At 41.3% G+C, this 13,197-nt stretch overlaps 1 protein-coding gene across 1 annotated transcript in view; it reads right to left on the minus strand.

The window, feature by feature from the left end:
- LOC143785940 (uncharacterized) overlaps positions 1–13,197 on the minus strand; it is a 37,729-nt gene that overhangs the window by 15,967 nt on the left and 8,565 nt on the right. The window contains exons 6-9 of the mRNA XM_077275083.1: positions 11,396–11,435; positions 10,776–10,819; positions 1,552–1,722; positions 383–461 (exon numbers count right to left, since the gene is read on the minus strand). Coding sequence (XP_077131198.1) covers positions 383–461; positions 1,552–1,722; positions 10,776–10,819; positions 11,396–11,435 — 334 coding nt within the window. The remainder of the gene's footprint in view (positions 1–382; positions 462–1,551; positions 1,723–10,775; positions 10,820–11,395; positions 11,436–13,197) is intronic.

The following is a 13,197-nucleotide window of genomic DNA, read 5'->3' on the forward strand; positions in this document are numbered from 1 at the left end:
CTGCCTTGCTCAATTCACTTGTGTTGAGTGAGTCTGCGCACGTCTAGTTGGCAAGTGACCGCATGTATGCAAATTCTATACTTGCAGTCACATGGCACTGGAGAATCCTGACAGCTCATACACTGCACACTGTTAGGACTCACAAGTCTGCAGTCACATAAAGTGCCTGCAGAACTGAGCTACAAGCCTGGACAACCCATTTAAGGCTGGTAGCGTCCTGTCACAACTTTACTCCACTGTTCCTTTGCTCTGCGCTGCACCAAGAACACCTGTCTGTATTGCTCAAAAACTGCTCATACAGGCTAGGTGCCCCTAATTATTTATGGCAGAATTTCACAGAATTGTCAGGGCCAGGTTGGTGCCATCCCATAAACCTACCTACCTTTATCTTTTTTGTTAATTCTTACGGATAAATCAGTCACTTCTCCAACATCTTTAGCCTTGACATGAAAAGTAAAAGCCTGTAAGAGAATAAAAATGGTACAGTACACTATTTTATAAGAAGCGTTTCAAGTCTCTATGTATCTCGTAACTTTGGTAATGAATTCAATTGTAAAACCTATGGAAAACACATAGCCGCTTAATAAAGAATATACTAAGAATTCAGTTTATTTAGAACATACAAAAAATGACATTAAAGACAATACTAAAAATAGGGAGAATCATACGGAGGAAAATTGTGGAAAAATGTATCATGTAAATGGGTATAAAATACATGGTCAAAAATACTCAATATTAAACAAAGTGGATGTGCATAGGACAATATATAGGCAGAATAATACAATTATACACATTTAATACTTGTGGTATACCACAGTGGGGTAAAGTGAAAATAATTAAATAGAACTGTCAGATGCAAACACACAATGTGTCAGAAGAGTAATTGACAAGAACGAAGAAAATCCAAATCTCCGACGTACGTTTCGCCGTTAGCTTTCTCAAGGTGAATTTAAAATTGTTATTATAGATATCTATTGTAGTCTAGGCTGATAATAGGTTGATATCTGATATCCCGGAAGGTGTAGCCTAAGTTACTGATTAACATTGGATGATTTGGGACCCACCTCCATGAGTCAGAGCAAAGTGGCTGTAAAGGAAATGTATGGCTAAGTGTAGCAATAACAAGTTTTCTAAAACTGGATCAGGTGGGAAAAAAGGTGGTCAGTTGATCCCATCGATGGCTTGAGTATTAAAATGAGTCATTGTGACACAACCCCTAAGACTGGGTACTAAATCCGACCAGTCATGTTCGCAAATTGTGGACGTGACCGATTCCATGTGCTTGTTTGCAGAGCGGACGAGTGCAGGAGCCACTTGCTATTTACATGCACTAGTCTGGTCCGTAATTTGGAATAGTGCATTCTGCGAGTCTTTTTTTTTGCACGCAAACCATTGGTCCGTATTGTCAGTCGACCATGTGCAATGGCACATTGGCTGTAATGGGTATGTGTGCTCCTCATGGGCGGTCCGTGGTGCATGATACACTCATCTGAACGAGCCCTTAAGCTGACTGTTTTCTCATGATCGATCAAAGGAGAGCCCAGCTCTTACCTGTTCTGCACTGGATGTAATGGTGTTGGCCAATGGATCTTGAAGGGAAAGTGTGTGTGTTCTCTCGCTTTTTCCATATAGTCGTATAAACATGGAGGGTGATGTTTCTTGAACGCTGACTGTGGTGTAAACAGCGATTTCATAATCTATGTTCTCACTTGTTGTTGGAACCTGCAGTTTACACAGAGACCGTACATGTATCCATGGATGCAAATCCCAAAAGTGCGATTGTAAATCCTCAACCACAAAGAGACGAATGTCAGATACAAACTTTATTATTATTATGGCTTTCTGGTAACAATGACAACATGCTATCAATGCCGGCAAGATTTATTTGGCCCATGGAAACAAGTTTATTATTGTTCCCAAGTCAATAGTGTAATATACCAAGCTGCACAAATTTCCTGCCATGTAATGATAGTATGCATACAAGTATATATGCATACTGTTTGTGTGTATACAGTGGCTTGCGAAAGTATTCACCCCTCTTGGCGGTTAACCTATTTTGTTACATTACAACCTGTGTTTAAATATTTTGTAATCCGATTTGTGTGTGATGCATCAGCACTAAATAGTCTACGTTGGTGAAGTGATGTGAGAAAAATATAAATTCAATTTATGAGATCAAATAGTTTAAATTGGCATGTATATATATATATATATATATATATATATATATATATATATATATATATATATATATATATATATATATATATAAAAAGAAAAAAGGAGAAGAGCGGCACTGCCTGTGTCTTAACGACTTCTCATAGGCTCTAGTCAAGGTGCATTTGTGCAGACTTCGGATGGACAAACCATACAGTGGTGACTTGGTGGTGCACCTCAATGAAAATGTGTCCATAAATATGTAGCAATGAAAAAGAAAATGAGGGCACTCACCAATCTTTCACGTTCTTAGTCCTTTATTGCAACACGATCCAGTTAAAACACATGGCCGGGGAAGAGAGAGAGCCGAAGCCCGTGTGAGCAGGCGAGAGACGACAGCTGTTTCGCGCTGTGCTTTGCGCTTCTACAGGTCAGCTTGTGCATAGGTGAAACAGTGGAAATGTAGTGCCGGCCATGACACCGCCCACCACTGTGTCCCCTCCCACAAACCAAACGATACATACATACTTTAAAAAGCACACTTAAAACCATTAACGCAACCTTAGTTGGTAACAAAACCTTTTGGCAGAGCAGACAATTGGAGACATTTAAAGTTATTCTAGGAACCACAGTTAATCTTTAGAAAGCATAAAGGGTTAATCTTTAGAAAGCATAAAGGGTTAAGCCCTCGCCGCTACCAACAGCGCACAAGACACTGCAGAATGCACTTCTGCCATAATATTCACAAAATTACCCCCCAACATCGGTATAAACGTCAGCAAAAAGCAAAGAAACAAAAAAAAAAAAAAAATTTTCCTTTTTTTCAAGCAGCAAATCATTAAAGAAATATCGACATATCCACACGGTCATTGAAACCTAGTGGCCCCAATGCTTCACTGCGCAGGATCCATCTCGTCTCACATCTGAGGAGCAGATTATCCAGATCACCTCCTTGCGCCGGCAGACTGACTTTCTCAATCCCGGCGAAGGAGAGGACCCCTGCATCACCGCCATGTGTATCCCTAACGTGTAATTAACCGTGGAACACCTTTCCCTGAGACAATCGATTTGCAATGCTCGCGGAAACGAACATATAGTGGCCGGATCGTCTTTCCCACATAGTAATACCTGCAAGGACAGAAAACAACGTATACTACGTGATCTGTCCTGCATGTGATGAAATCTTTAACCGTGTGCTTCACTGCACCTATATGAAGAGTCCGGTCAGTTACATGTTGCTTACACCAAGGGCAATGCCCACACCTGAAATTACCTTTGGGGATAGCGGTGTTCAGCCAGTTCTGATTTGACTTAACTACTCGATTCCTCACTAATCTGTCCCTTAGTCTGACGCTCCGTTTATTCGCTATGAGGGGACCCCTAGACACTACCTCAGCCAACTCCTTGTCCCGACCTAAGATATGCCAATTTTTCTTAATGGCTAATCTGATTTGCTGGTCCATATTGCTATATTGAAAACTGAAGGTAAACCTTCTCTCTACGTCAACCCTATTAGAAGGCACCTTCCTTACGTTCTTGCTTATGCAACTCCTCTCACTTCTCACTTTTTCCTTTTCTGTCATTAAAGCCCTATCAGGATACCCTCTTTGTTTGAATCTAGTCTCCATCTCATTTAGCTGCCGATCAAAACCCTCATCAGTATTATTAACCCTACTCACTCTCAGAAACTGACTATAGGGCAAAGAGCGTTTTGTATGCATTGGGTGGAAACTATTAAAATGTAACATGGTGTTACCTGCTACTGGCTTACGATAAAGCGACGTACAGATCTTATTGTCCTTAATTTCCACCAGGACATCCAGGAACTCCAACCGCTGCCCTCCGAAAACTGACGTGAAGGCCATGTTCATATTATTACTCTGATTAAGGTAAGTTACAAAACTATTGAAAGCCTCTTCTGTTCCATCCCAAATCAATACCACATCGTCGATATATCTCTGATAAAACTTTATATGATGCAAAAAATTATTTTTATTTGCGTACACATATTTCTCCTCAAAGAGCCCCAAAAACAAATTTGCGAAGGTACAAACTGCCGGAGTCCCCATCGCAGTCCCCACTGACTGTACATACCAATCATCTAAGAACATAAACGCGTTATGCGTGAGGATGAACTCCAAACCCTCACACACAAAGCCAATAAAATTCTGGCTCTTTCCCATGGTGCACAAAATCTGATTGACAACCTCAACCCCTATTTTTTGGGGGATCCTGGTATATAAACTTTCGACATCTATCGAAGCCAGGGAATAATTCTCCTGCCATTCGACATCTTGGATACCATACAGAAAAGAGTTAGTATCCTTCAAATAAGCAGGAATATCTTTCAACATGGGACGCAACAGCCAATCAATGTACTGGGACAGGGGCTCGGTGAGCGATCCTATCCCAGACTTTTTAAAGAATTGTTTGGATTTTTTTTTTTTTTTTTTGTTTCTTTGCTTTTTGCTGACGTTTATACCGATGTTGGGGGGTAATTTTGTGAATATTATGGCAGAAGTGCATTCTGCAGTGTCTTGTGCGCTGTTGGTAGCGGCGAGGGCTTAACCCTTTATGCTTTCTAAAGATTAACCCTTTATGCTTTCTAAAGATTAACTGTGGTTCCTAGAATAACTTTAAATGTCTCCAATTGTCTGCTCTGCCAAAAGGTTTTGTTACCAACTAAGGTTGCGTTAATGGTTTTAAGTGTGCTTTTTAAAGTATGTATGTATCGTTTGGTTTGTGGGAGGGGACACAGTGGTGGGCGGTGTCATGGCCGGCACTACATTTCCACTGTTTCACCTATGCACAAGCTGACCTGTAGAAGCGCAAAGCACAGCGCGAAACAGCTGTCGTCTCTCGCCTGCTCACACGGGCTTCGGCTCTCTCTCTTCCCCGGCCATGTGTTTTAACTGGATCGTGTTGCAATAAAGGACTAAGAACGTGAAAGATTGGTGAGTGCCCTCATTTTCTTCTTTTTCATTGCTATATATATATATATATATATATATATATATATATATACACTCACCGGCCACTTTATTAGGTACACCATGCTAGTAACGGGTTGGACCCCTTTTGCCTTCAGAACTGCCTCAATTCTTCGTGGCATAGATTCAACAAGGTGCTGGAAGCATTCCTCAGAGATTTTGGTCCATATTGACATGATGGCATCACACAGTTGCCGCAGATTTGTCGGCTGCACATCCCAAAGATGCTCCATACAAGGCAGGATGGATCCATGCTTTCATGTTGTTTACGCCAAATTCTGACCCTACCATCCGAATGTCGCAGCAGAAATCGAGACTCATCAGACCAAGCAACGTTTTTCCAATCTTCTACTGTCCGATTTCGATGAGCTTGTACAAATTGTAGCCTCAGTTTCCTGTTCTTAGCTGAAAGGAGTGGTACCCGGTGTGGTCTTCTGCTGCTGTAGCCCATCTGCCTCAAAGTTCGACGCACTGTGCGTTCAGAGATGCTCTTAGGCCTACCTTGGTTGTAACAGGTGGCGATTTGAGTCACTGTTGCCTTTCTATCAGCTCGAACCAGTCTGCCCATTCTCCTCTGACCTCTGGCATCAACAAGGCATTTCCGCCCACAGAACTGCCGCTCACTGGATTTTTTTTCTTTTTCGGACCATTCTCTGTAAACCCTAGAGATGGTTGTGCGTGAAAATCCCAGTAGATCAGCAGTTTCTGAAATACTCAGACCAGCCCTTCTGGCACCAACAACCATGCCACGTTCAAAGGCACTCAAATCACCTTTCTTCCCCATACTGATGCTCGGTTTGAACTGCAGGAGATTGTCTTGACCATGTCTACATGCCTAAATGCACTGAGTTGCCGCCATGTGATTGGCTGATTAGAAATTAAGTGTTAACAAGAAGTTGGACAGGTGTACCTAATAAAGTGGCCAATGAGTGTATATATATATATATATATATATATATTCACTCCTTTTGCTATGAAGCCCCTAAAAATTTCTGGTGCAAGTAATTACCTTCATAACTCGCATACTTAGTAACAGGATGTCCACCTATGTGCAATCTAAGTGTCACATGTCTGTCAGTATATACACTTTACCCGTTCTGAAAGGCCACAGATGCTGCAACACCATTAAGAGGCACAACGAACCAAACACCATGAAGACCAAGGAGATCTCCAAATGGATAGAACATGGTACCACAACAAACCTGCCAAGAGAGGGAAGCCCACCATAACTCTCAGCCTGGGCAAGAAAGGCATTATTCAGGGAGGTAGTACAGAGACCAAATGCAATCCTCAAGGAGCTGTAGAAATCCCATGCAGAGACTGGACTATCTGTCCATACGATGACAATACGCCGTACACTCCATAGAGATGGCCTTTATGGAAGAGTGGGCAGAAAAAAAGCTTTTACTTACAAACAAAAATTGTAAGCCTTGTATTGATTTTGCCAAAAGACTTGTGGGAGACTCCTTAAATGTATGGCGTAAGGTGCTGTGGTCAGTTGAGACCAAAATTAAACTTTTTACCAGCTCATCACTCCAAGAACACCATCCCCACAGTCAAACGTGGTGGTGGCAGTATCATGCTGTGGGGATGTTTTTCAGTAGCAAGGACAGAGAAGACGGATGGTGCAAAATATAGGGATATTCTTGAGAAAAACCTGTTTCAGTCTATCCATGATTTGAGACTGGGACAGAGGTTCATCAACAAGACAATGACCCAAAGCATATTGCTAAATCAACAGTCGAGTAGTTTAAGGGGAAATATGTAAATGTTTTGGAGTGGACTACTCTAAGCTTAGATCTTAGTCCAACAGAGAATCTGTGGTCAGACTTGAAGATTGCTGTTCACCAGAGGAAGCCATCTAACTTGAAGGAACTGGAGCAGTTTTGCCTTGAGGAATGGGCAAAAATCCCAGTGGCAAGATGCAAAGAATGTAGAAAAGCAGGGGCCCTGAAATAGCACTGCCACCGGTTCTAAGTGAAAAGTAGGTGCCATAAATAATTGACCATATAATAAATTTGTTGATGCTACGTTTTTCAGAGCTGATCTAGCTCCTCCTTCAGGCATATACAGTGTTATCCAGAGCCCCGGCCTTTCTACATTCTTTGTTCCCAGCTCTGGATCCTCGGATTGGATCCAGCGGGTGGAGCTGCCACCACTGGAGATCCGTTCTTTGCCATTCCCAATGTTGTGCCTGAAGCTGCACAACCCATCCAGGTGAACACCACTAATCACTGGGATTCTGTCAGTTTCCATTTGACCCGCACAAGGAGCGCTTTCTCTCTTTTTTTGTTTCATAGTGGCTCATAGAAACTTACCCAAAGCAACTTGCAGTTGTAATTGTCACAAAAGGAGGATCTACAAAGTACTGACTTTAGAGGGGGTCAATAGTTATGCATACTGAAGTTTTCAATTATTTTGTCCTATTTGTTGTTTTCTTCACAATAAAAAGGAAATGCATGTTCTTTACATGAACTGATGAAAACTGTAAAAAAAAAGTGAAATTACAGGTTTTGAGGTAGCAAAACATGAACAATGCCAAAGGAGGGTGACTACTTTTGCACGCCACTCTGTGTGTCTGTATTGCATTGGGGACAGCAATGACAATGTCTGTAAAAGCGCTGCGGAATATGTTAGCGGTATAAAAAAAATAAAGATTATTATTATTATTATATATACAGTACAGTATATTCACAGCGGGTGAAATAAGTATTGAACATATCACCAATTTTCTAAGTAAATGTATTTCTAAAGGCGCTTATTGACATGAAATTTGCACCAGATGTCGATATCAACCCATCCAATCCACACAGGCAAAGAAATCAAACCATAGATGTCCATAAATTAAGTCATGTGTAATAAAGAGACATGGCACGGGGGAAAAGGTATTGAACACAGAAAGAGAGGCGCAAAAAGCCATGGAAATTCATGACACCAGCAAAAAATCTATCGGTAATTAAAAAGCAACCCTGTTACTTAGTAAAAATATCAGCTGGTTCAGCTGATGGCCTATAAAAAGGTGACTCATTACCAAGGTGTTACACAAGAGGTATCTCATGATCGGTAAAACCATTGAGCTGTCTCAAGACCTTTGCAACCTTATTGTTGCAAAACGTACTGATGTCATTTGTTACAGAAACATTTCTAAACTACTGAAGGTTCCAGTGAGCACTGTTGGAGCCATAATCTGGAAGAGGAAAGAACATCATTTTACCATAAACTGACCACAACCAGGTGCTCCTTGCAAGATTTCAGACAGAGCAGTGAAAAGAATTATCAACAGTTAAGTTTGGAGTTTTGAATATCATGGTGTGGGACTGTTTTTCAGCATATGACACTGGCAAACGTCATAAGATTGAAGGGAGGATGAATGGACAAATGTACACAGACATTCTTGATAAAAATCTGCCATGTACCAGGATGGTGAAGATGAGAAGAGGGTGGACGTTTCAGCAAGACTATTATCCCAAACACACAGCCAAAGAAACTCTGGTTTCAGAGAAAAAAATTAAGCTGCTAGAATGGCCGAGCCAATCACCTGACCTGAATCCAATAGAAACTTATGGAAGGAACTAAAGCTCAGAGTTCATAGAAGGAGCACACAGGACCTTCAGGATTTGAAGAGTGTTTGTGTGGAAGAATGGACCAAAATCACACCTGAGCAATGCATGCAACTAGTTTCTCCATACAGGAGACATCTTGAAGCTATCCTCACCAACAAAGGCTTTTGTATGAAGTATTAAATACATTTCAGTAAGCGTGTTCAATACTTTCCCCTGTGTCATTTCTCATTATTCAACATAACTTTACTTAATTTATGGACAACTACTGTATAGTTTGATGGCTTTGCCTGGGTGGATTGGATGGGTCATAATTGACATCTGATGAGAATTTCATATCAATAGCACCTTTCAGAAATATATTTAAGTAGAAAATTGGTGACGTGTTCAATACTTATTTCACATGCTGTATATATGCTATAGCTCACAAAAGTGAGTACACCCCTCACATTTTTGTAAATATTTTATTATATCTTTTCATGGGACAACACTGAGGATCTGATACTTTGATACAATGCTAGTGTACTGTGTTGTGATCCTAATGGCAGAGGATCTCAGGGTCTTCAGCAAAGTCTGCAAACATAAAAACTAGCTCTTAGGGAGGTGGTAACTGAGCTGACCACATACCTGATCCTAGCCCACAACTAATAGCAGCCGGGGAACGTACCTACGTTGGTTCTAGACGTCTCGCGCCAGCCGGAGATCTAACTAACCCTTTCAGAGAAAATACAGACCTCACTTGCCTCCAGAGAAAGGTACCCCAAAGCAGATACAGGCCCCCAACAAATAATAACGGTGAGGTAAGAGGAAAGGACAAACGTAAGTATGAACTAGATTCAGCAAAGAGAGGCCCACTAAATAATAGCAGAAATATAGAAAGCGGACTTATGTGGTCAGCGGAAAACCCTACAAAAATATCCACGCTGAATATCCAAGAACCCCCGTACCGACTAACGGTATGGGGGGAGAATATCAGCCCCCTTAGAGCTTCCAGCAAAATCAGGAATCACATTATGAACAAGCTGGACAAAAAACAGAATAATACAAATAACAAAAAACAAGAAAGCAGGACTTAGCTTATGTTGCAAAAATCAGGACCAGTAGACAAGAGCAACCAGACAAGGACTGATTACATGGATGCCAGGCAATGGACTAAGACTCCAGGAAGTTTAAATAGAAACACCCAGAGTGTTAACGAACCAGGTGACTACCAACCTGGGGAAAGAGTATACAAGAGCCATACCGCGAGTGACCACAAGAGGGAGCCCAAAAGTATAGTTCATAACAGTACTGTACTGTAATGCTAGCATACTAGTGTGCCTCTTGTATAACAGTGTAAATTTGGCATGTCCTCAAAATATCTCAACACACAGCCTTAAATGTCTAAATCGCTGGCAGCAAAAAGTGAGTACACCCCTATGTAAAATGGTAGAATTTTGCCCAAAGTGTCAATATTTTGTGTGTCCACCATTATTTTCAAGCACTGCCTTAACTCTTTTGGGCATCTTCACAGGTGGCTCTTCTGTGATGACATCACGGAGCTGGTGGATGTTGGAGACCTCTCTCTCCTCCACCTTCCGTTTGAGGATGCCTCACAGATGCACAATAGGGTTTAAGACTGGAGACATGCTTGGCCAGTCCAGCACCTTTACCCTCAGTTTTTTTAGTAAGGCAGTGGTCATTTTGAAAGTGTGTTTGGGGTCATTATCATGTCGTTATTTCTATGCAGCCGCACACGTTGGTCCAAGTGCCGGCGGCAGTGCCAGGTGTTGATGTGAGACACTCGCGCGAGGTGACCTGCCAGTGTCCTCAGATGCAGATTTCACTTGCGTCAAATCCTGAGCAAATACTGAGCCAATCCTGACCATGGAAACATACCCTTACAGCGCGTGCACTGAACACTGTGGGGATTCTCTGGTGCTGGCACTTGGAGAGGCAGGCATGTGACAGTATGTGATTTGCATACATGCGGCTACGTGCCGACTAGACGGGCAAACAAAAACGTCTAGTTGGAATGTGGCCGGAAGTATACTTGTTCCTCACAAGCTGTTGGAATTTTCACACTTACTGCGTTAGGTGATCGCCTCCCACCTGATTCCAAAGATGCTTCTCCTATAAAGAAGAGGAATACATTACGCCACATTTATTAGCTTAAAAACAGTTTTGGGTCTCCAAAAGTTACAAATAATATCATACAAACATAAAAAAAAATTGCTAATTTCTCACATTTTTTTATTTTTTTCCAAAAGTTAAAAAAAGTAAAGTGGAGTACGCAGGAGGGGACAGACAACAATCTTTAGACCACGTTCACACGTTCAGTATTTGGTGAGAATTTTACCTCAGTATTTGTAAGCCAAAACCAGGAGTGGAACAATCAGAGGGAAAGTATAATAGAAACACGTCACCACTTCTGGATTTATCACCCACTCCTGGTTTTGGCAGAGAAATACTGAGGTAAAAAACTGACCAAATACTAAACGTGAACGTGGCCTTAGACAGATCCATCAAGTGTTGAGTATTTTGTCGCAAATCTGCACCTGCTCATAAGAGGTATAGATTTAATTTTCAGACGCCAAGTCAGTATAAAACTGATCCAAGTTTATTAAAAGCCATGCCAGTCTGAATAAACCTGCTCTGACATTTTATGTCTTTTTATATCCAGTTACTGTTTCCTCCAGAGATACTTACTTTTGTGTAGGTGAAGATGATGTGTGTGATGTTCTGAAGTCTATGATTTAAAAAGCAAAAAAACAGTTATATATTACCTAGGGCAACGCAATTCAGGGATTCTAAAAGGGATTCTCCACTACTAAATAAGTTAATCTTAACCCCTTAAGCCCCAAGGGTGGTTTGCACGTTAATGACCGGGCCAATTTTTACAATTCTGACCACTGTCCCTTTATGAGGTTATAACTCTGGAACGCTTCAACGGATCCCGGTGATTCTGACATTGTTTTCTCGTGACATATTGTACTTCATGATAGTGATAAAATTTATTTGATATTACCTGCGTTTATTTGTGAAAAAAAACGGAAAATTTTGAAAATTTCGCAATTTTCCAACTTTGAATTTTTATGCAATTAAATCACAGAGATATGTCACACAAAATACTTAATAAGTAACATTTCCCACACGTCTACTTTACATCAGCACAGTTTTGGAGCCAAAATTTTTGTTTGTTAGGGAGTTATAAGGGTTAAAAGTTGTCCAGCAATTTCTCATTTTTACAACACCATTTTTATTTTAGGGACCACATCACATTTGAAGTCATTTTGAGGGGTCTATATGATAGAAAATAACCAAGTGTGACACCATTCTAAAAACTGCACCCCTCAAGGTGCTCAAAACCACATTCAAGAAGTTTATTAACCCTTCAGATGTTTCACGGGAGTTTTTGGAATGTTTAAATAAAAATGAACATTTCACTTTTTTTCACACAAAATTTACTTCAGCTCCAATTTGTTTTATTTTACCAAGGGTGACAGGAGAAAATGGACCCCAAAAGTTGTTGTACAATTTGTCCTGAGTACGCTGATACCCCATATGTGGGGGTAAACCACTGTTTGGGCGCATGGCAGAGCTTGGAAGCGAAGGAGCGCCATTTGACTTTTCAATGCAAAACTGACTGGAATTGAGATGGGACGCCATGTTGCGTTTGGAGAGCCCCTGATGTGCCTAAACATTGAAACCCCCCACAAGTGACACCATTTTAGAAAGTAGACCCCCTAAGGAACTTATCTAGATGTATGGTGAGCACATTTACCCACCAAGTGCTTCACAGAGGTTTATAATGCAGAGCCGTAAAAATAAAAAATCATATTTTTCACAAAAATGATCTTTTCGCTCCCAATTTTTTATTTTCCCAAGGGTAAGAGAATTGGACCCCAAAAGTTGTTTTGCAATTTGTCCTGAGTACGCTGATACCCCATATGAGGGGGGGGGACCACCGTTTGGGCACATGGCAGAGCTCGGAAGGGAAGGAGCGCCATTTGGAATGCAGACTTAGATGGATTGGTCTGCAGGCGTCACATTGTATTTGCAGAGCCTCTGATGTAACTAAACAGTAGAAACCCCCCACAAGTGGCCCCATATTGGAAACTAGACCCCCCAAGGAACTTATCTAGATGTGTTTTGAAAACTTTGAACCCCCAAGTGTTTCACTACAGTTTATAACGCAGAGCCGTGAAAAAAAAAAATCATTTTTTTCCCACAAAAATGTTTTTTAGCCCCCAAAATTTTTATTTTCCCAAGGGTAACAAGAGAAATTGAACCCCAAAAGTTGTTGTCCAATTTGTCCTGACTACGCTGATGCCCCATATGTTGGGGTAAACCCCTGTTTGGGCACACGGGAGAGCTCAAAAGGGAAGGAGCACTGTTTTACTTTTTCAAGGCAGAATTGGCTGGAATTGAGATCGGACGCCATGTCGCGTTTGGAGAGCCCCTGATGTGCCTAAACAGTGGAAACCTCCAATTCTAACTGAAACCCTAGC

This window comes from Ranitomeya variabilis, chromosome 7 (genome assembly GCF_051348905.1).
Source record: "Ranitomeya variabilis isolate aRanVar5 chromosome 7, aRanVar5.hap1, whole genome shotgun sequence".
Lineage (NCBI taxonomy): Eukaryota > Metazoa > Chordata > Amphibia > Anura > Dendrobatidae > Ranitomeya > Ranitomeya variabilis.